Source organism: Chiloscyllium plagiosum, unplaced genomic scaffold (genome assembly GCF_037043375.1).
Source record: "Chiloscyllium plagiosum isolate Xiang-an unplaced genomic scaffold, Cpla_swu_hap1 HiC_scaffold_2, whole genome shotgun sequence".
NCBI lineage: Eukaryota > Metazoa > Chordata > Chondrichthyes > Orectolobiformes > Hemiscylliidae > Chiloscyllium > Chiloscyllium plagiosum.
In genome coordinates, this window is record NW_028270140.1 from 151827355 (window position 1) to 151851999 (window position 24645).

General features: G+C 45.5%; 1 protein-coding gene across 1 annotated transcript in view; it reads right to left on the reverse strand.

Moving 5' to 3' along the window:
* Positions 1–635: 635 nt before the first annotated feature.
* Positions 636–24645, reverse strand: part of LOC122547977 (uncharacterized) — a 35882-nt gene continuing 11872 nt past the window's right edge. The window contains exons 2-5 of the mRNA XM_087974853.1: positions 20374–20760; positions 14395–14742; positions 3154–3270; positions 636–679 (exon numbers count right to left, since the gene is read on the reverse strand). Coding sequence (XP_087830979.1) covers positions 636–679; positions 3154–3270; positions 14395–14742; positions 20374–20760 — 896 coding nt within the window. The remainder of the gene's footprint in view (positions 680–3153; positions 3271–14394; positions 14743–20373; positions 20761–24645) is intronic.

The window sequence follows — 24645 nt, forward strand, 5'->3', positions numbered from 1 at the left end:
CTTTATTGGTCAGAGTATTGAGTACAAGATTTGGGAGGTCATGTTGTGGCTGTCCAGGACATTGGTTAGGCCAATGTTGGAATATTGCGTGCAATTCTGATCTCCTTCCTATCGGAAAGATGTTGTGAAACTTGAAAGGATTCAGAAAAGATATACAAGGATGTTGCCAGGGTTGGAGGATTTGAGCTATAGGGAGAGGCTGAATAGGTTGGGGCTGTTTTCCCTGGAGCGTCGGAGGATTATAGAGGTTTACAAAATTATGAGGGGCATGGATAGGATAAATAGACGAAGTCTTTTCCCTGGGGTCGGGGAGTCCAGAACTAGAGGGCATAGGTTTAGGGTGAGAGGGGAAAGGTATAAAAGACAACGTTTTCACACAGAGGGTGGTAAATGTATGGAATGAGCTGCCAGAGGATGTGGTGGAGGATGGTACAATTGCAACATTTAAGAGGCATTTGGATGGGCATATGAATAGGAAGTGTTTGGAGGGATATGGGCCAGGTGCTGGCAGGTGGGACTAGATTGGGTTGGGATATCTGGTTGGCATGGACAGGTTGGACCGGAGGGTCTGTTTCCATGCTGTACATCTCTATGATCCTATGACCCAACCACGTTTATATCAGTCACTGATGACCTTACCTTTTCAAAGCTGTGGTCGGATCCATTTGCTGTGAACCCCCTAAAGAGATAAAAATGATTCGTAAATATTTTGTAAAATTATGAACAAATTTGCCACATTGTCTCCACAGTTGGATGAGTCTCAAGCAAAACCATCCCTGACCAATAATATATACATTTTGCACGGTTAGATACAGTGATCTCTCGAATCTTATCTGATTGCGAAAGCTTTACTCAGGAGTGTCCTCCTTAGCCCAGTCCAATATCAATAATGGAACAACAACAAAAACAGAAGTTGCTGGAAAAGCTCAGCAGGTCTGGCAGCATCTCTGAAGAGAAATCAGAGTTAATGTTTCAGTCAGGTCCGGTGACCTTTCCTCAGAACTGTATGGTGGCTCGGAAAATATTGGCTTAAATGCAGAAGATACAATGAGGGGATGTGTTAAGATGTAAATGATAGTTGACCAAGTCAGATGAGAGTGTTTTACAATAATCAGTGGGAACAAGGGATCAGATGCAGGAAGATGTGTTCAGTCAAAGAGCAGGAACAAGAGAGAAAGGTATTAATATTTTTCTGATCCCAGTTGATGTTATTACTGGACAAGTCAGGTCCCAGACTGAAACAGGTTTGCTCGAGCATATTTTGAGTTGTTTTTGTGTTTGATGAAATGGTCTCTCTCTGAAAGATAAGCGCACTATCCTGCAGAGTTTGCGGCATACTATAGCAGAAGCTCATTCCCAAAAAAATTTAAGACAAAACATGTGTCTACTTAAGACATAAGTTCAAAAAAGTTTAAAAATAGAGCCAAACTTTACCATATTAATGCCAAAATACTGCTTTATAAATCAAAAATAATAAAAGTTCTGTATCAACCCCAGCACTCATCCCTAGTACAGTACTCAAAAACACATCTTGTTTTATACCCAGAAAGACTACTTGGGCAAGACTAACCCCAGGGTCCCTGTTTCTAACACACTGGGAGATTTAATTTTGATCATAAGGGGTCAATCAGCTAAAGTTCACTTATAAATTATGTGAAGGGAATGGTGAAGAGATACAGTTACAGATATCTCACGAGGAGTAATAGTTAACTGTAAAAAAATTAATGGCATTGTCAAACTGAAAGAAAACACAAATATTTACACAAAATAAAGGAACAAGTGAGACGATTGGACAGGATATAAAAATCATCAAACAAAGGCAACAAAATTAATAAGGAGGGAAAACTTACTGTACAGAGAAAGTTAGCCAGTCATGTAAGAATGGATAGTTAGAGTTTCGTGAGACATTTTGCAGGTATGTTGGTGAGACAGCTGGATTGTAATGTAAAGCATGGATTCAATTACCACATTAGCTGATCTTACCGCAAAGGTCCCACTTTTTCAACTTCACCTCTTACTTGAGATAAGATGATTATCAGGTTAAGCACACCACCAGTCATCTGTCTCTCTCTCTCTCTCTCTGATCAGAGAACACCACTGTCATCCTCTGGGAATATGGCAACGTTACATTTAGATGGTTTAAAAACAACAGGAGTTTATAGAATTAGTCATGGAAATGGCTGATGAATTAAACAGGTATTTTGCATTAGTCTTCAGGATAAGGGATACAAAAAACATTCCAGAACATTATAAATCCGGAAATGAAAAGGAACGAGGAACTCAAGAAAATTCCAAACACCAGAGAAGTGGTCCTGAGTAAATCATTGATGCTGTGGACTGACAGTTCCCTGAGTCCCTGATGGACTTCATCCCAGGGTCTTTAAAGAGGAGCTGCTGGGAAAATTGAACAATTGCTTTACATTTCCCACAATTCCCAAGGTTCTGGGCTGGTCCCACTGCCTTCAACAATAGCGAATCTAACTCCTGTATTCAAAAAGAGACTATGTTTTTAATTTGATCAACCAGTGCAAAGGTAGGTCACGAGGTCAGCCCCAAAACAGATCAGTGCCTGAACATTACCCCCACTGCACAGGCCCAAACAGGAGCCCATGTTACCATTCCACCCCGAGATGTCTGTTACTCAGACTATCTGAGGCATCATGTTGTCCTTTTGCAGCAAATCAATTTTAACAATAAAACACAAAAAGGAATTGTTTCAAATTGCAGCTTCCGTTATGTTCTATCGAGATTCTGTTCTGAGTGGGAATGAATGGAAAAGGTGTGGTCTGTTGGGATTGTGTCAAATGGAAGTGAATGAGAAGACATTTTGGTGCATTGAGAGTTGACAGTAATGGGGAGAAGAATGGGGATTAATCCATCAGAGTTTAATAGAATGGATTGGAATGGCCTTGGTTGTGAAACAGCCTCAATCTTCAATCACCCATGAGTCAGACATCAGACAGTGGGCGATGCTATTGAACACGCCACCTTCACCCACTCTCCACCACCCACCAAAGACAAAGCCAGTGTTTTCAGAGAATGTACTGAAGAGGAGAGAGTCGGTGAGGGAAAATTAATCCAGGGTCATTGTTTATTGCTGTTTCAAAAACAGGACCATCTTGTTTTATTAACCTCATTCTCTACAGAACCCACCTCCTTTCTTCCTGAAGGTGATGAAGATGATGACAATGATGATGATGAGGAGGAGGAGGATGAGCAGTGGAATGGCCAGCGAATATACTGAGACATATTGAGCAGGCTGAGTCTTCACTGTAAAACAGCAAGAACAACATTGGTTAGTAATATCTCAATGTTGCTGCAGTGAAACCTGTAGCAGGGTTATAGAGTGTGAGATTAAATGTACACACTGGGCATTCTTTGACAGAGCAATCCAGTTCATCCCCCTCCCTCGTCCATCCCTATAACCCTGTAAAGTGCTCCTTTCCGAATACTTATCCCTTGTTTCTGAAAGATGCCCCTGTTGAATCTGTTTCCATCGCCCTGTCAGGCAGTGCTTTCCAGATCAGGAAAATTCTTGAAGGAGGCAGCTGCTTAATTCTGTGACACAGAATAGAAGTTTAGATGGATATTTTACATCGTTCCACAGGGCAGTTGTTGGATCCGGTGCTGACTTGCCCGGTCTCAGCTGGATAATGGGAAGGACAGATTTAGCTCCAGATCCCCCGGACTGAGGGAGAGAAGAATTGGTAATAGTGACTGTCCTCGGAATTCCGGCACACCAGATGTTGTCATGAAGGAATCAATAACAAATATTGCTGGAGAGGAATGTTTTCTGTAAGAGGGTAGTGAACCTCTGGACTACTTTACCACAGACAGCAGTTAATGTTGGGTCATTAAGTATAGCCAAGGCTGAGATAGACAAATGTTTAATCATTCACGGAATCGAGGATTGTGAAGATAAAGCAAGAATGGGGTATTGACATTTATCATCTCAGTCATGATCTCATTGAATGTGGAACAGACTCAATGGGCTGAATGGCCTTCTTCTGTTCCTATGTCTTATGGGCTCCCTGCCTCAGTTCTCAACACTTCCATTTCTGAAATCTGTAAATCCCATTTGCTTTTCCATCCACATTCTTAATATGTCCTGACATCTTCAAAAACCGATGCACTCTGACCACCGACTTCCTTTACCCAGATCCATCCTTGAGATCCCTGTCATTGAATCCATATTGCCCATAGGGAACATGGAACCAGGTGGATCTTGGAGCTTGCATCCTTGGTGATGTTTTCTCTGGTCCCTACCTCAGAACACTGAAGCCAGTTTGAGCACAACAAATTAGGGAGTTGATGGGAGACTGTGGGAAGTTTCAGACACAGTGATGGAATGGTCCATAAATCCCAGCCTCATCTCTCTCTTTCCTTCTCACTGTCTCCTGCCTGAGACCAATTGAAAGAGCCCAAGAGAAGGAGCCAACCCGAGAGCTCCCAGTCGAGGAGCCTGTTCTCATTGAGCTACCGGGGCAGTGACACCATCCAAACATTGTTCCTTACCTTCAACTTCCAGCTTTGTTGAGACTTTGTTTGAAAACTATCAATATTGAGCTCCACACGATAGGGACCAGCATCCTCCCGGCTCAGTCCCCCCATCATTATTGAGACATCGTTGTTTGTGAGGTTCCCCATGAATCTGAAGTGATTCCCACCATCCCGTTGTATCACATTCTCACAAAGCTCACCCTGGGAATGGTCTGGATCAGAATATGTACACTTAAAGATAGCACCTGTGCCAGATTTAATCCATATCACGGAGCCGGTGAGTGTGGGGTGAGTGTCAGGGTGGGTGAAGCTGCAGGATAAGACAGTGGAGCCCACTTCCTCAGCCCTCACTCCATCCGCGACTGTCATTGACCAACCATTAAGAGAAACCACTGTGAGGGGGGAGAGAGCGAGGGAGATAGAGTATGAACACAGCCCGGGGACAGATATCAGTGTGTGAAACTGAAACTTGGAGAGTCTATTCTGAGTGTATTATTTAGTGAGAACAGGGTTTCGCAGCTATAATGAGAGGTAGTGAACAAATAGTAATGTAAATTCATGAGCAAACCAATACACTGGGGACAGAGTTTCAGTTCCCACCATGACAGCTGCTGGAAATTCAATTCAGTTATTACATCAGGAATTATACATCAGTCTAATGGGAACCATGAAACCATGATCAATTGTTGGAAAAAATCCATCTGGTTCACTGATGTTCTTTAGAAAAAGGAAATACCATCCTTACCCAGTTTGACCTGCATGTGACTCTAGTCCCATAGCAACAGATTTGACTCTAAAACTCCCACATCAATGGCAAAGGGAGACACTGAGTTGGACAAAACCCAGTACAAAATGTACAAAGAAAGTTACAGAGATGTACAGCATAGAAACAGACCCTTCAGTCCAACCTGCCCATGCCCATCAGATTTCCTGAATAAAATCTTGTCCCATTTGCCATATTTGCCAATGCCCCTCAGATCCCTTCCTATTAGTATACCATTCAGATGCCTTTTAAATGTTATAATTATATCAGCCTCTACCACATCACCTGGCGGTTCATTCCATTCGCACACCACACTCTGTATGAAAACGTTTTCCCTCAGGTCCCTTTTAAATCTTGCCCCTTCCACCTTAAACCTGTGGCCTCTAGTTTTGGACGCCCGTACCCTGGAGAAAAGACCTTGACTATTTATCCTGTCTGAATCCATGATTGTATAAACATCTATAAGGTCACCCATCAGCCACCAACACTCCACGGAATCTTGCCCCAGCTTATTCAGCTTCGCCCACAACTCAAGCCCTCCAGCCCTGGTATCACTCTCCTCAATCTTTTCTGAACCCTTTTGAGTTTCTCAGCATCTTTCCTACAGCAGGGAGGCCAGAAATGAATGCAATATTCCAAAAGTGGTCTAACCAGCATCCTGTGCAGCCATGACAAGACCTCCTAACTCCTGTACTCAATGCATTGATCAATAAAGGTGAGTTTACCAAATGCTCCCTTCATTAACCAGTCTACCCTTTGACTCCACTTTCAAAGAACAATGAACCTGCACATCAAGTTCTCTTGGTTTGGCAACACTCCCCAGTACCTTACCAGTCAGTGTATAAGTCCTGCCCTGATTTGCGTTAACAAAATGTAACAGCTCAAATTTATCTAAGTTAAACTCCATCTGCCACTCCTCAGCCCATTGGCCAATCTGATCAAAGTCCCGTTGTCCTCTGTGATAACCTTCTTTGCTGTCAACTACACCTCCAATTTTGGTGTCATCTGGAAACTTACTGACCATTTCTCTGATATTCACATCCAAGCCATTTATATAAATGACAATAAGCAGTGGATCTAGCACCGATCCTTGCAGCACACTGCTGGGTAGAGGCCTCCAGTCTAAAAAGCAATCCTGCGCCACCACACTCTGTGTCCTATCTTCAAGCCAGTTATGTATCTAAATGGCTAGTTCCCCCTGTATTCCATGTGATCTAACCTTGTTAACGAGTCTATCATGCAGAACCTTGTCAAATACCTTGCTGAAGTCCATTTAGGCCATGTCCACCACTCTCCATTCATCAATCATCTTCATCACTCCTTCATAAAACTCAATGAGTCATGCTCTGTCTGAACATGTCCTACTGATCCACACATTGTCAGGAGCTATACAAATGTACAAGAATCCCAATAGGATGACCCCGACACCCAAAGTGCCTGACAGACTGCTACTCAGGACAGAAGTGAGCAACACCAGGATTCTTCAGTAACAGTTAAATAATTCCATTAATGAATAATTCCACTAATAAGAGCAGTGAAAGAAATGGATACCTAATTAATGCTCCTAAACAGCATCCCTTCAAAGCCACATATGCACACACACGCACAGACACATACACATACACACACACACATGCATACAAACGCACAGATACATACACATACATGCACATACATGCACACACACGCACACAAACGCACAGACACATACACACACACAATCACAGTTAAGACAGAGAAAAGATAGATGACTTATATTTCTACCATGAGTGACAAAAGAATGTAGACAGGGTAACAGAGTAAACAAGACTCTGAAAATAAAAGTCCTGACCACAAGATGGAAGGATCGCTCTCTCTCACAGTCCTTGTGTTGTTTCGCAGCAATGAGATGCTGTGTTCTGGACAGTGATGGGCATACTTCAAATCCAACGGCCAATCAGGTGAACTCAGAACTTTTCACATGTGACTCCAGATTACTTGTGTTTTCTCTGCTTTTCTCTACAGTGATGGGGGAGAGGCAGAGCTGACTGCTTTCTCTCTGTAGACTCTAGATACTTTACACTTTCAGACACTCCAGGAACGTCCAGCTTTGTAACAGCACAGTTCAACCAATCAGACAGCAGTTGCTAAGCAGAACTTTCTTAACTCAAAACATTATCATGAAGTCCGATGGCATCAGGTCAAACATGAGCAAGGAAATCTCTGGATGACTATCCCCTGCCACAATCCCCCCACTCCCAGGCTTCTGATCATGTTTATCACCACTTGGAGGAAGCACTGAGGTCAACACTGGCACAGAATGTACTCTGGGTGGGAGACATCACTGTCCAACACCAAGACAGACTCAGCAGCTTCACGACTGCCTGAGCTGGTGGAATCTGAAATGACATAGCTCTTGGACTGGGTCTGTGGCGGGTGGTGAGGGAACCAACAAGAGAAAAAAGCTTGACCTTGTCCTCAGCCGTCTATCTGTCTATTATAGGATTGGGAGGAGTAACTACCACACAGTCCTGTGGAGACAAAGTCCCATCATCACATTGAGGTATATCCCCATCATGTATCGCACTAGCCCTGTGTTAAATGGGATAGTCTTTGAACAGATCGAGCAAGTCAACACTGGGATCCCTGAGACACTGTGGGCCATCAGTACAGCAGAATTGGGCTGTAACACAATCGGTAAATGCATGGCCTGTAAATGAACAATGCAGGAGGTGATGCCAGGAACAGCACCAGCAAACCTGAAAATGAGATGTCAGCTATAAAACCACTTCTGTGTCAAACAGCATAAACCACAATTGATGCTCTGGGGTAAGTGTCAGTGCATCAGATATAAGCTCAACAGACCTGTCACATGCAGTTATGAATGGTTGAGGACAATTAAGCAACTAACAGGAATATGAGTCTCCACAAATATCCCCATCCTCAATGAGGGGGAGCCCTGCTCATCAGTGCAAATAATAGGGCTGAAGCATTCCCAAATAACTTGACCCATAAGACGTCCCCAGCATCATAGATGATTCCTTACCCAGCCGGCAAATACAATTCAGTGGGTTAGCATTGACGTGTAGGTAGGGCTAGGGACAGAAATCATGGGACCTAGTGCTGTTCCTCACACAGCCCCTGACCCAACCTCCAGGACCCACACTCGCTTCCACTGACCTGACACAGTGAACACCCTTCTTCAATCCTGATGTACTGTCAACCCCTGTCCTGGAGACCTGACCAAGTAAGGATGGCAGAGACAAAAACAGAAATTGCGGGAAAAACTCAGCTGGTATGGTGGCATCTGTGGAGAGAAAGTAGAGTTAATGTTTTGGGTCCAGTGACACTTCTTCAGAAATAAAATGATCAAAAACAGTGGGCTGAGAGGAGTGTGGATCTCGCAGCTGCTCCTGAGATTCAGATTTATTTCCAGATTTACTTCTAGCTTTCTTACATTTATTAAATTTCAGTCAGAAAACCTTTTTGTTTGATTCACTTTTAGTTATTTTATATTCAAAAACACAAAAAAATTCCCAAAACAGACAGGCCCAATTTTTTTTATCAAACAGAGTCCTATGCATGGCCTTTTTGGATCTGCACACACGTGGACTGTGGGAAGTTTTGCTGACGGAAAATAATTGCTGAGGGATGTTTTGTTTCAAACCAAGTTGTGTTTACAGAGCTCTTGGACAGGCTGACACCTGGTTGGCTCTGGAGTGGGATTTTATTTTTAATCAGAACATTGAAAGCAGTCTGCTGGACCACTTGTGCTTAATATTAACTCTTTGGATAAAGAAATGTAGTTTACTTTAGAGTTAAGATGTTAGTGTAAGTTGCTTCTTTTTCGACTTAATGACATTGAGGACATACAAGAGACACAGAGTTAGATGGCCAGTAGATCGAGAGGTGATATCACAGCAGGATCAGTCAGATAGAAGGATGACTGTCAGGAAAGGTAAGAAGGTAGTTCAGAAATCTCTCATACGGTTGAAAGGATAATCTCTCAGAGGAAATTAGAAGGGACAGTCAGATCTTGGGCGCTAAAAATGAACCTTATGTTTGGAGGGGTTTGACAAAATTTAAAAGAATAATTGTTGCAGTTGATTCTCCTGTCAAGGGCACAGACAGGAGGTTCTGCAGCAGTGAGCATGAATCTAGGATATTATACTGTTTTCTTGGTGCTAGGATTAAGGATATTGCAAAATGTTTGACACATACTGTTAAAGGGAACAATGAGAAACCAGAAGATTTTGTACACAGTGATGGGAATGACATAGTTGGGGAAAGGATTAAGGCTTTACAAAATAATATCAAACGTTAGGTCGAAGATTAAAAAACAGACCCTCAAAAGTAGTAATCTCTGGTTTAATCCCAAAGCCAAGCTCAGATGAGGGAACAAAAGGATAAAGGAGGCAAATCAATGGCTGAAGAGGTGGTGTAATGTTCAGGGATTCAGATTCTTGGATCACTGCGATCTCTTCTGAGACAGAAAAGACCGTTCACAAAGGATGGTTTTAACTGTACTGCTTTCAGGAACAATGGGTGATTAAAGAGATGGAGGTTCCAGTCAGGGATAGGAGAGAATCATATACTAAATATAAACAACTGGATCCAAATGGATCTCTTGCACTGTATAATGAGTGTCAGGCCATTCATAAGAGGGAGATCAGGAAGTCAAAGAAAGGATATGGGATAGCCTCGGCAAATAAGGTTAAAGGTAATCCAAAGGGATTCTATAAGTACATTAAGACCAAGACAGCAACAAGAAATAGAGTATAGGGCAAAGAGATTGCCTTTGTGTTCAACCTCAGGAGATGGGAAAGATCTTAAGTGAGTATTTTGTGTCAGTTTTTACTGTGGAGAGAGAAGTGGAGGTGAGAGAACGCTGAGAAATAAATATTGATGTTTTGAAAAACGTTTGCATTACAGAAGAGGAAGGGCTAGAGGTCTTTGAAAATATAAATCTCTGGGACCTGATCTCGTGAATCCCAGGACTTTGTCAGAAGTTAAGAGGAAATCGCTGGCATTTGTATCATCTATAAATACGAGTGAGGTGCTGAATGACTGGAAAGTGGCTAATGTTCAAGAATGGATGTCAGGAGAAGCCTGGGAACTTCAGACCTGTGAGTCTGACTTCGGTGGTGGGTAAGTTGTTGAAAATAATTCTGAAATTTGGGATTTATGTGCATTTGGAGAGGCAAGGAATGATTAGGGATAGTCAACATGGGAGACTGATCAGCAAGATTAGATCTCATGGAATACAGGGAGAACTAGCCATTTGGATACAGAAATGGCTCAAAGGTAGAAGACAGTGGGTGGTGATGGAGGGTTGTTTTTCAGACTGGAGGCCTGTGACCAGTGGAGTGCCACAAGGATCGGTGCTGGGTCCTCTACGTTTTGTCATTTACATAAATGATCTGGATGCGAGCATAAGAGGTACAGTTAGTAAGTTTGCAGATGTCACCAAAGTCAAAGGTGTAGTGGACAGCGAAGAAGGTTACCTCAGATTACAAACGGATCTGGATCAAATGGGGCAATGGGCTGAGAAGTGGCAGATGGAGTTTAATTCAGATAAATGCGAGGTGCTGCATTTTGGGAAAGCAAATCTTAACAGGACTTATACACTTATTGGTAAGGTCCTAGGGAGTGTTGCTGAACAAAGAGACCTTGGAGTGCAGGTTCATAGCTCCTTGAAAGTGGAGTCGCAGTTAGATAGGATAGTGAGGTAGGCGTTTGGTATGCTTTCCTTTATTGGTCAGAGTATTGAGTACAGGAGCCGGGGGGGGGGGGGGGGGGGGGTCATGTTGCAACTGTACAGGACATTGGTCAGACCACTGTTGGAATATTGCATGCAATTCTGGTCTCCTTCCTATCGGAAAGATGTTGTGAAACTTGAAAGGGTTCAGAAAAGACTTACAAGAATGTTGCCAGGGTTGGAGGATTTGAGCTATAAGGAGAGGCTGAACAGGCTGGGGCTGTTGTCCCTGGAGCATCAGAGGCTGAGGGGTGACCTTATAGAAGTTTACAAAATTATGAGGGATATGGATTGGGTAAATATGCAAAGTCTTTTCCTTGGGGTCGGGGAGTCCAGAACGAGAGGGCATAGGTTTAGGGTTAGGGGGAAAGATATAAAAAAGACCTAAGGGGCAACGTTTTCACGCAGAGGGTGGTACGTGTATGGAATGAGCTGCCAGAGGAAGTGGTGGAGGCTGGTACAATTGCAACATTTAAGAGGCATTTGGATGGGTATATGAATAGGAAGGGTTTGGAGGGATATGGGCCGGGTGCTGGCAGGTGGGACTAGATTGGGTTGGGATATCTGGTCGGCATGGATAGGTTGGACCGAAGGATCTGTTTCCATGCTGTACATCTCCATGGCTCTATGACTCTAGTGATAGTCAGCATGGTTTTGTGCGAGGGATATTGTATCTCACAAACTTGATGGAGTTTTTTGAAGAAGTAAACAAGAAAATTGATGAGGGCAGAGGGGTTAACATTGTTTACTTAGACTTTGATAAATCCTTTGACAAGGTTCCGCATGGTAGACTAATTAGTGAAGTTAGATCCCATGGGATTCAGGGTGAGCTTGGCAAGTGGATGCACAATTGGCTGAAAGGCAGAAGACAGAGAGTGACGGTGGAGGGAGGGTTTTGTTCTGGAGGCCTGTGACCAGCAGGATCCCACGGGGATCAGGGCTGGGCCCACTTTTGTCATCATTTATTTTCAAAATTTAGATAAGAACTCAGAAAGAATGTTTTGCAAGTTTGCGGTTGATACCAACATTGATGGTACATTGAATAATGAAAGAAGGTTATCTTAGAATACAAAGAGATCATAATCAAATGGGTCAATGGGCTGAAGAGTGACAGATGGAGTTTAAGTGTGAGGTATTGCACTTCGGGAAAACAATCAAAGGGAAGACTTACACAATTAAAAGTAGGGCTTTGGGTAATGCTGTAGAACAGAGACCTAGGGATTCAGGTACATAATTCTTCCAAATTAGCATCATCTATATATACGGTGGTTCAGCACACTTGCCTTCATTGCTCAGACCTTTGATAATCGGAGTTGGGATGTTATGTTCAGGTTAGACAGGATGCTGGTGAGGCCTCTATTGTGTCCAGTTCTGGTCACCCTGTTATTGCAAGGATATCATTTAGCTGGAGAGTGTTCAGAAGAGATTTACCAGGATGTTGCCGAGAAAGTAGGCCTTGAGTTACTGGAAGAGGCTGGAGCGACTAGGACATTTCTCACTGGATGCACAAAGTTGAGAGGTGACCTTATCAAGATCGATAAAAGCATGAGGAAGAAAGATAAAGTGAATGGCAGGTGTCAAGTCTGGGGACATATCTTCAAGGTGAGAGGAGAAAGATTTTAAAAAGACATAAGGGGCAGTTTTTATTTTACACAGAGAGTGGTTCATGTGGAATGAGCTTCCAGAGGAAATGGTGGATGTGGGTACAGTTACAATGCTTAAAAGACATTTAGATAATGTCATGAATAAGAAATGTTTGGAGGGATATGGGCCAAGCGCAGGCAAGTGTGATTGTGATCAGTGTGGACTCATTGAACTGAAGGGTCTGCTCCTGTGCTGTATGATTCTATAACTGATTATAGCTGGGGAAAGGTTGGTATAGATGCTGAAGATGGGGAGGGGGGTGAGGGGGCAGGAGTAAACACTCAGTGGAAACAGACCCCAGACAGAGAGAAAAACAATTGGACAGACAAACGAAAGGGGAAAGGTCAGCCTGGGAGAATGAACAGCTGCTGATGGGGACCATTGATGGGGACTGACAATGGATTGTTTTGGTAGTAGCCCATGTGATGACAAAGCCTGGTGTGTGGGGGTTGTGGGAAGGAGATAGGAGAAGGTGCTGAGGCCCTAAAATTATTGACCCAAATATTGAGTCCAGAAGGTCACTGGGTCCCCAAAAGCTGGTGTGTCGATCTGGCAGGCAACTGGATGCTCAGCATCATTTTTGTGGACGAACATTTCTGTTCTGCAAAGTGGTCACCCAGTCTGCGTTTTGTTTTCCCAATACAGAGTTAGAAGTGGACTGTGCAGAGTTGGTGAATTATGAGCAGCCCTGAGCCTATGTGAGGTGGTGCTGATGGAGAGAGAGGGCTCAAGATTGTGCATATGGCAACACATGACACTGAGTGTGAATGGCAGATTTCATTCTCTAAATCAAGTCACCATATTCCTACCAGACCATGGGCTGCTTTCTCTTGAGAGAGAGAGAGAGAGAGAACTGGTGGTGGTTTAACCTGAGGGCCACCACACCTCAGTGAGGAGAGAGTTGAGAAGGAGGGTTCTTCATGGTCACCTGAGCCAATGTGAGGATTGAACCCACACTGTTGGCATCACACTGCTTTGCAAACCAACCGTCCAGCTAACTGAACCAAACTCCAGATTCCCTGAAGTGTTCAACTGAATCAGATCAGAATTTCCAAATCTCAGCCATTAGGTTAGCTTTTCTTTCAAATTCCAGATTTTAAAAACATTTATTCACATTTCACCTTCTGCTGTGATGGGATTTGAACCCATAGCCACAGACTTGCGTGTTTGGATTGGTCGCCCAGTGACAGTAACAGTATACCACCACCCTCCTTTATAACCCATGTGTGAATGCAGGGTGAGGATAAGTCCCACATGGCTGTGATGCCTCACACAGTCAGATGGACACTGTGGGAATGTAGTTGCACTAATGGAACTATTCCTGATGAAGATTGTAACCAAGAGGGACACATCAGACTGTTGCACCTTCCTGTTCGAGGAGATGATCTCAATGTCAGTGTAACTTTGGGGCATTTAGAGATAGAACTGAATGTTCTGAGTGTGTCAATGTCTTTCAATATTGACATCAGAATGCACCTAAAAATATCAGCACATCATCGTACATTAAATATGGACTAAAATTAAATTTGAAACTCAAAGCTAAAACTCTGCAGATGGTGGAAATTTTAAATAAACATCAAAATGCTGCAAATACTCAGCAGGGCAGACAATACCAATGGAGAGAAACAGGGTTAATGTTTTAGTTCCATGTCCTTTCACCAGAAAATTAAATCACAAAACATTCACAGAATCTGTTCCACACTCATTGTGCACCTTCTACAGGCTGAAGAATGTGTGAACGGTTTCTTACCATGTACCTGCAACCGAGTCTCTTTCTGGATCAGATACTGAGAATCAGGTTCTGACATGTATTCCAACAGACACAGGTAAGTGTGATTGTCCCTCACACTCAGCTGGTTTATCCTGATCGAGGCATTTCTCTCCTTTGGGTTCCCGATGAGCTCGTACCGATTTCCATTGTGTACAGTTGTCCAAGTTCCCTGTGATTGGGCTGTAAATGTAACGATGTGTTGGTAGGGCTCCTTCCTCATCCAGGTAACAGTGGTCAGGGTGTGGGAGTCCCAGCCCCTGAAGATACAGGGTAAAGTAACTGAATCTCCCTCTGTCCCACTCACCACTGAGACATTTCCCTGAGCAGCTGAGGAAAGGACAAACATCAGAATGGATGAGGTCAGTGTGCAGAAGTTCTTATTTCAATATGTTATATTCCTTTCAATTTCACAATAAAATGAACAATTAAAGACTCCACTCACATCTCTAACAGGTCTGCCCTAGACATTCCCCAACAAGAGTCACCCTGATCAAAATGTTTCCTCACCACTCAATTTGAAAACCTTGATTACAAGATATTTCCATGATGTGGAGTTGCCAGTGTTGCACTGAGGTGGACAAAGTCAGAAGTCACACTACACCAGGACTTCACCTGATTCAGGAGCAGTGCTCTGAACCTTGTTATTTCAAATAAACCAGTTGGACGATAACATGGTGCTGTGTGACCACTGAAGATACTTACAGATCGGATCCATTGAACCCTCCTGAATTCATTCATGCAGAACCCTCCACCCGTTGCTCAATATTAATATTCTTTAAACAAGATCAAGGATTTTACAGCCTCCCCCCTCACTCTGTTGCTCAAATACATTGAGGAGAAAGTGAGGTCTGCAGATGCTGGAGATCAGAGCTGAAAATGTGTTGCTGGAAAAGCGCAGTAGGTCAGGCAGCATCCAGGGAACAGGAGAATCGACGTTTCGGGCATAAGCCCTTCTTCATTCCCGAAACGTCGATTCTCCTGTTCCCTGGATGCTGCCTGACCTGCTGCGCTTTTCCAGCAACACATTTTCTGCTCAAACATATTCAAATTATTGACCACACTCTGTGTGAAGGAGAACCCCCTGGTGTCATTCCTAATGTAACCATTCACCAGCTCCAACCTGTGACTTTTGAAATGAGCACAGGTTAATTTAAACTCAGAATCCAGATTACATTTTCCTACACTGAGTAAATTATTTGGGTGCAGGAGGAGGGGGATAACCAGCCATGTGCCTCTTTGCTGCATGAACTTAAAAGAGGAGCTATGAGATTAAATGTTCCCTCATTCTTATTTAAATCGGTAATCTGTTATTTTGCAATTGTTCCCCTGTTTGACTTCTGTTGACAAGAGCAAATATCCTCTCAGAATCTGCATTGTCAAGCTCCTCAGGATCTTGATGAAGGGTCACTCTGCCTGAAACATTAACTCTGATTTCTCTCCACAGGTGCTGACAGACATGCTGAGCTTTTCCAACAGTTTCCATTTTTGTTTCTGATTTGCAGCATCTGCAGTTTTTTGTTTGTTTTTTCCTCAGGATGTTCGCTGTTTCATTAATTTCTACTTTTGTTTTATTTGGTCATGGGTGTCACTGGCTCAGATCATGTGCATTTATTGTCCATCCTGATCGCCCAGGAGAAGCTGCCTTCTTCAACTGCTGCAGCCCTGAGGTGTCAGGGTTATCCAGAGTAATTTAAGGGATTGAGTTTCAGGACTTTGACCCAGCAACAGTGAAGGAATGCCAAAAGAGTACAATTAGACTCAGACTACTCTGCATTGACCAAGGCCCCAATAACAGTGAGTGCAGTTCCAGCCCTGTCAACCCTGCAAAGTCCTCCTCAGTAACATCTAGGAGCTAGTGCACAGACGGGTCGACTAACAACCTCACATGGTCGAACTCACAGAACCATAACTTACAATATCACAGACACCACGATCATTGTCCCTGGACACAGCCTGACCCACCACCAGGACAGAGCCAGCAGAGGTGGAGGCACAGTGGTGTACAGTCAGGAGGGAGTTGCCCAGGGACTCCCCAGTATGAAGTCACCAAGTTAAAGACTACATTGTAAGCCCATTGAACTACAATCTGTAACCTCACAATCCACATTAACACCCCCCGCACCAACATTCCCATCAGGCTGGGAGATCAATGAAGAGACATGTGATTTTGCTGCATGCAACCAGGCAAAAGTGAGGATTGCAGATGCTGGAGATCAGAGTCAAGATTAGAGCGGTGCTGGAAAAGCATAGGAGGTCAGGCAGCATCCGAGGAGCAGGAAAATCATCTTTTCGGGCAGGAGACCTTCATCAGCCACATTCCTGATGAAGGGCTCCTGCCCGAAACGTTGATTTTCCGGCTCCTCAGATCCTGCCTGACCTGCTGTGCTTTTCCAGCACCACTCCAAACTTGACTGTGTGCAACACCAGGCAAACTGAAATGTGTGAGGCCAACACACTGAACCTACAACATCCCCAGGACTACTTGCTCATCAAACAGTAGAAACAGCACACAACAGAGCCACCCCATAACCAATGGATCAGATGGCTCTGCAGTCCTGCTACAGACAGTCCTGAATGGTGGGGGACAATTGCTGCACCAGATGTTCCAGTACAGAAAGCGGTTGATGTTGTCTACATGGACTTCGGTCAAGCCTTTGACAAGTTCCCTCACTGCAGACTGGTAAAAATGCGAAGTCACATGGTATCATGGGTGAGCTGGCAAGGTGGGTACCGAACTCACTTAGTCATAGGAGACAGAGGGTAACAATGGAATGGAGGGTTGTAACAAGTGATGTTCCACAGGGATCAGTGCTGGGATGTCTGCTGTTCATGGTCTATCCAATGATTTGGAGGAAAACGTGTCTGGTCTAATTTGTAATTTTGCAGGCGATGCAAAGATTGGTGGAGTTAAGGATAGTGAGAAGGATTGTCAGAAGATTCAGCAGGATACAGATCAGTTCGATAGCGGATGGCGTTTCATCCAGACAAATGTGAACGATGTATTTTGGAATGGCAAGTGCAGGTGGAAATTAAACACTGAATGGCAGAACCCTGAGGAGGATTAATATGCAGAGGGATCTGGATGTGCAGGTCTACAGCTCACTGGAGGTGGCAGCGCAGACAGATAAGGGAGTGAAAAAGGCTCACAGCATCATTGCCTTCATTGGAAGGAGCATTGAGTATAACGACAGACAAAGGTATGCTGCAGCTTTAAAGAACTTTAGTTCGGCCACACTTGGAATATTAGGTGCACTTTTAGTCACCACATTCCCAGAAGAATATGGATGCTTTGGAGCGAGTACAGAAATGGTTTACCAGGATATTGTCTTGAATGGGGGATTTTAGCTGTGAAGAACGGGTGGATAGACTGGGTTTGTTTTCACTGGAACACAGGAGGTTGAGGGGGGACCTAATAGAAGTTTATAAGATTGTGAATGGCAGGGATAAAGTGGAATATATGAGGTTTTTCCCCCGAGTAGATGGGTCAATTACTAGAGGACATGGGTTTAAGGAATGGGGCTGGGGTTTGGAGGGGGTGAGGGGGAGGGTGGTGCTGGTGGTATTAAGAGATGTACAAGGCAGGTTTCTCACACAAAGGGTGGGTGAGTGGCTGGAACGCACTGCCAGTGGAGGTGGTGGAAGCAGACACTATCGCAGCATTCCAGAAGCATCTGGATGAATACATGAATAGGAAAGGATGCTGATCCTGTAAGTGAAGACAGTTTTAGTATGGAAAGGCAAAATGTGTCAGCACTGGTTTGGGGGATGGAAGGGCATGTTCCTGTGCTGTATTGTTATTTGTTCTTGTTCTAATTACGGCACTGGCATCTACCCAACAATGTCCAGGTATACCCTGTCCACAAAAAGCAAGGTGGGTCTGACCAGGCCAATTAAACTGAAGGAAGGTGTCAGTGACTGCCTTAAACATCAAGGCTGTATTTGAGCGAGTGTAGCATCAAGGAACCTGAGCCAGTGGGAAGCCGAGGGGAGAAACCTCCATGGGTTTCAGTCAGACCTGGCACAGAGGAAGATGTTTCATAGAATCCTTTCATTGTGGAAGCAGGCCATTTGGCCCTACAAGTCCTGAAGAAGGGCTTATGCCCGAAACATCGATTCTCCTGTTCCCTGGATGCTGTCTGACCTGCTGCGCTTTTCCAACAACACATTTTCAGCTCTGATATCCAGCATCTGCAGACCTCACTTTCTCCTACAAGTCCACACCAACCCTCTGAAGAGTGACCCACCCAGGCCCATTCCCCTACTCGAACCTATTACTCGACATTTACCCTGAACTAATACACCTAACCTACATATCCATGAACACTATGAGCAATTTAGCATGGCTAATTCACCTGACCTGTACATCTTTGGATTGTGAGAGAAAACCAGAGCACCCAGAAGAAATCCACACAGACACAGGGAGAATGTGTAATCTCCACACAGACTGTTACCTCAGACTAGAATCAAACCCAGATTGTTGTGGTTGTTGGTCAGTCATCTCAGCTCCAGAACATCCCTGCAGGAGTTTCTCAGGATAGTGTCCTCGGCCTAACCATCTCCTGCTGTATCATCAATGACTTTCCTTCCACTATATACATGAGAACATCACCACCTACAAGCTTCCCTCCAATGCACTCATCATCTTGATTTGGGAATATTTCATAATTCCTTCAGTATGACTGGGACAAAGCCCTTGGAATCCTTAACCAACCTTATCGCTAATGTCCCTGCAGCTGAGGGAACGCACCAGATCAAGAAGGCAGCTCACCATTCCCTTCTCCATGGCAATTAGGGATGGCCAATATAGGCTGACCGAGCATGTGACACCCACGTCCCCTTGAACAATGAAAAGATAACTGTACTTCCCAGTCAGGATGGTCTGTATCTGATGCCATTTTTTACACTGACATCATAGAGGTCATTACTTTGGAAGGTGCTGGTGGAGGAAGTGTTGCTGCCTTGCTGCAGTGTATTTTATTGTTATTTTTATTGTTACAATACTGTTGGGTGGGAGTTCCAGGATTTTGACCCAGTAACAGTGTCAGGGCAGCAATATATTTTCCTGCACTCTTCCAGACAAGTGGGGAGTATTCCATCACGCTTCTAACTGGTCAATATGCTTTGGAGTCAGGTGTGTTAATTTACAGGACCTCCAGCCTATAACCTACTCTTGAAGCCACAACTCCATTTGCACTCCTGGGTTCACTCCTTGTCTACAACAGAGTGAGTCATTCAGGGGGCAGTTACGAGTCAACCTCACGACAGTGGGTATGGATTCACATGTAGGTCAGACCATTAAGGATAGCAAATTTCCCTCCCGAAAGGAACATGAGTGAACCAGGTTTTTTTTGTCAGAGGTGCCTACATGGTCGTTATTATACTGGCTTTTCAGTCTAGATTGCTTTCAAATTCAAATTTCACAAATCTGCCATGAATTGGAAAGTATTCCCCAGGACATTAGCTTCTGCAGAGTATTAGTCCCCCCCATCCATCTATTTTCTGCTCAGCCAATAGAAAGCGAAGATAGAAACAGTGAGGTTTTCAGCCAATGCGAGCTGAGGGTTCCCTCACTCTGCGACGTGCTCATCCAATGAGGGCTTGGAATTTATGGATCTCTTTTTCTCACCCAATATCGATAGAGCAGGATTGTCATTGGTCGGGGGTCTTGGAGCTTGAATCCTTGACGATTTGTGTCTGTTCCCTGCCCCAAAAAACTGAAGCCAGTCTGAACACAGCAAATGAGTGACTGTGGGAGGTTTCAGAGTTGGAAATGGATTGGTCTGTAAATCCCAGCCAGGTCTCTCTCTCACACACACACACTCTCCTTCTCACTGCCTCCTGTCTGGGACCAACTGGAAGAGACCAGGAGAAGAACCCAACCCGAGAGCTCCCGGACCTGGTGGAGCCTGTCCCCATTGAGCTGTCAGGGCAGTGACACATCAAAACATTGTTCCTCACCTTCCATTTTCAGACGTGTTCGATACTGTGTATGAAACTTGCCGATATTGAGCTCCACACGACACCGATAGAAACCAGCATCCCTCAGGCTCAGTCCCTCCATCATTATTGAGACATCTTTGTTGCTGAGGTTCCCCATGAATCTGAATCGATTCCCACCGTCCCGCTGTCTCACATTCTCACACAGCTCACCCTGGGAATGGTCTGGACCAGGATATATACACTTAAAGATTAAAGCCTGTGATTTCCCCTTGTACCATAAGATGGAGCCGGTGAGTGTGAGGTGAGTGTCAGGGTGGGTGAAGCTGCAGGGTAAGACAGCGGAGCCTCCTTCCTCAGCCCTCACTCCATCCACGATTGTCATTGACCAACCCTGAGCAGAAAAAGCTGTGAGGGGAGAGAGAGAGAGGATATGAACACAGCACAGACACCAAACAGTGAGGTAAAACACTGAATCTGTTGTATGATGAGAAAATATATCACATTCTTCAGTCATGGCTTATAAACTAACCTGGGACAGTGTGGAATGAGCTATAGGCTGGAGCACAACAGAAGGCTTCAGGTGGTTTGTGTTTCGACTGTGGGTGTTTATTGCTGTTGGTTGATGAGAGTTTTTGGTGCCTGAGAGTTTCCAGGAGACCCAGAGTGATCTGAAGAGCAGGACTCAGGGCCCTCCCTGCAGAATCTTTTCTATTTCCCATCACTTTTTACTCTATTACCGAGCCAGCCTTCAGCAACCTGGCTCATTCATCAGTCATAGCAGAGGGATGGGGGATGCAGTGGAAGTTTTGCAGAGGGTGAAGGCGATACACAGAGACATGAAGAAGGAGAACTGAAGTAAAAAAATAAATAAGTCATAATCCCAGAGAACTGCTGTCTCATTAGAGAGAGTTGACTGATGGTGATTTAACCTGAGGGCCACTCTGCCTCAGACAAGGGGCACAGTTGAGAACCTGAGACCTTCATGGGCCCCTCAGACAGTATTGGAATTAAATGCGCATTGTTGGCAGTACTCCACATCGCAAACAAACTGCCCAGCCAACTGAGCTAACTGACCCAAGAAGACAATCCAAAGAAATCCAGAGGCAGTGTGAATATCGTCAAGTGAGGGCATAAGGGAGTGTGGCATGGCTGGATGGCATTTACTTGTGAGTAAGGCAGACGAGCTGAGGGTGTAGATTAACACATTGGTATGTGATTTATTTGTTATTGCAGAGACGTAGTTGAGGGTGGGTAAAAACAGGTAAAAACAAGGACTGCAGATGCTGGAAACCAGAGTCGAGATTAGAGTGGTGCTGGAAAAGCGCAGCAGGTTAGGCAGCATCTGAGGAGCAGGAAAATCGACATTTCGGGCAAAAGCCCTTCATCAGGAATAGAGGCAGGGTGCCTGCAGCGTGGAGAGATAAATGAGAGGGGGTGGGGGTGGGGAGAAGGTAGCAAAGAGTACAATAGGTGAATGGGAGTGGGGATGGAGGTGATAGGTCAGAGAGGAGGGTGGAGTGGATTGGTGGAAAGGAGGATAGGCAGGTAGGACAACTTATGAGGGTGGTGCTGAGCTGGAAGGTTGGAGCTGGGATGAGGTGGGGGAAGGGGAAATGAGGAAATTGGTGAAGTCCATTTTGATGCCATGGGGTTGAAGTGTTCTGAGGCAGAAGATGAGGCATCCTTCCTCCAGGCGCCGGGTAGTGAATGTGCGGCGGTGGAGGAGGCCCAGGACATGCATGTCCTTGGCAGAGTGGGAGGGGGAGTTGAAATTTTGGGCCACAGGGCGGGGTTGATTGGTGCGGGTATCCGGGAGATGTTTCTTAAAGCGCTTTGCTAGGAGGTGTCCAGTCTCAATGTAGAGGAGACTGCATCGGGAGCAACGGATCCAATAAATGATATTGGTGGATGTGCAGGTAAAACTGTGATGGATGTGGAAGGCTCCTTTGAGGGTGGGGCAACATTGACAGCACAACGTTCTGGGTATAGAACCGTCAGATGAGACATGTGGGGGAAGGGGAATGTGAAAGAGGAGGGGGTGTTGCAACACTGATCAAGGAGTCAATTGCTGTAATACGATGGATGATATCTTAGAATATTCCTCAAATGTGGCCACATGGTACAATGTAAAAACAAAATCCCATCACCACCCTCTGTCTCCTACCATCACATCAATTTTGTATCCACTTCACATCCTTCCCCTGAATCCCATGTGATCTGACTTTACTAACTGGTCTACCATGCGGAACCTTGTCAAAGGCTTTGCAAAATGACCAAGTCAATAACATCTCCCATCTTGCCCTCATCAATCTTTCTGGTTACATCATCAAAAAATTTAATCAAGTTTGTGAGACATGATTTCCCCTGCACACAGCAGTGCTGACTATCCCTTAGGAGGAGAAAGTGAGGTCTGCAGACGCTGGAGATCAAAGCTGAAACTTTATTGCTGGAACAGCACAGCAGGTCAGGCAGCATCTAGGGAACAGAAGATTCGACGTTTCGGACACATGCCCTTCTTCAGGAATGAGCAGAGAGTGTTCAGCAGGAGAAGATAAAAGGTAGGGAGGAGGGACTTGGAGGAGGGGCGTTGGAAATGTGATAGGTGGAAAGAGGTCAAGGTGAAGGTGATAGGTCGGAGTAGGGTGGAGGCGGAGAGGTCAAGAAGAAGACTGCAGGTCAGGAAGGCGGTGCCGGGCTGGAGGGATTCGGCTGAGACAAGGTGGGGGGAGGGGGGATGAAGAAACTGGTGAAGTCCAAGTTCATCCCCTGTGGTTGGAGGGTTCCCAGTCGGAAGATAAGACGCTCCTCCTCCGACCGTCGCGTTGTTGTGGTTTGGCGGTGGATGAGTCCAATGACCTGCATATCCTCGGTGGAGTGGGAGGGGGAGTTGAAATGCTGTGCTACAGGGTGATTGGGTTGGTTCGTCCGGGTGGCCCAGAGGTGCTCTCTGAATCGCTCCGCAAGTAGGCGGCCTGTCTCCCCAATATAGAGGAGACCACACCGGCTGCAGCGGATGCAGTAGATAATGTGGGTGGAGGTGCAGGTGAATCTGTGGCGGATATGGAAGTTTCCTTTGGGGCCTTGGAGAGACGTGAGGGGGGAGGTGTGGGCGCAAGTGTTGCACCTCCTGCGGTTGCAAGGGAAGGTGCCGGGAGTGGAGGTTGGGTTGGTGGGGGGTATGGATCTGACAAGGGAGTCGCGGAGGGAGTGGTCTCTACGGAAAGCTGATAGAGGAGGGGAGGGAAATATATCTTGGTGGTGGGGTCCGTTTGGAGGTGGCGGAAGTGACGGCGGATGATGCGCTGTACATGGAGATTGGTGGGGTGGTAGGTGAGGACCAGTGGGGTTCTGTCCTGGTGGCGGTTGGAGGGGCGGGGCTCAAGGGCGGAGGAGCGGGAAGTGGAGGAGATGCGTTGGAGGGCATCGTCAATCACGTCGGGGGGGAAATTGCGGTCCTTGAAGAAGGAGGCCGTCTGTGTTGTGCGTATTTTGAACTGGTCCTCCTGGGAGCAGATGCGGCGGAGACGAAGGAATTGGGAGAATGGGATGGCGTTTTTACAGGGGGCGGGGTGGGAGGAGGTGTAGTCCAGGTAGCTGTGGGAGTCGGTCGGTTTGTAGTAGATGTCCGTGTTGATTCGGTCGTCTGAGATAGAAACAGAAAGGTCTAGGAAGGGGAGGGAGGAATCCGAGACTGTCCAGGTGAATTTGAGGTCGGGGTGGAAGGTGTTAGTGTAGTGGATGAACTGTTCAACCTCCTCGTGGGAGCACGAGGTAGCGCCGATACAGTCATCAATGTAGCGGAGGAAAAGATGGGGGGTGGGGCCAGTGTAGTTGCGGAAGATGGATTGTTCCACATACCCTACGAAGAGGCAGGCATAGCTGGGGCCCATGCGGGTGCCCATGGCTACTCCTTTTGTTTGGAGAAAGTGGGAGGATTGGAAAGAAAAGTTGTTCAGGGTGAGGACCAGTTCAGTCAGTCGAAGGAGGGTGTCGGTGGAAGGGTACTGGGTGGTACGGCGGGAAAGGAAGAAGCGGAGTGCTTTGAGTCCTTCGTGATGGGGGATGGAGGTGTACAGGGACTGGATGTCCATGGTGAAGATGAGGCGTTGGGGACCGGGGAAGCGGAAATCCTGGAGGAGGTGGAGGGCGTGGGTTGTGTCACGGACGTAGGTGGGGAGTTCTTGGACTAATGGGGACAGGACCGTGTCGAGGTAGGAGGAGATGAGTTCGGTTGGGCAGGAGCAGGCTGAGACGATGGGTCGTCCGGGGCAGTCAGGTTTGTGGATTTTG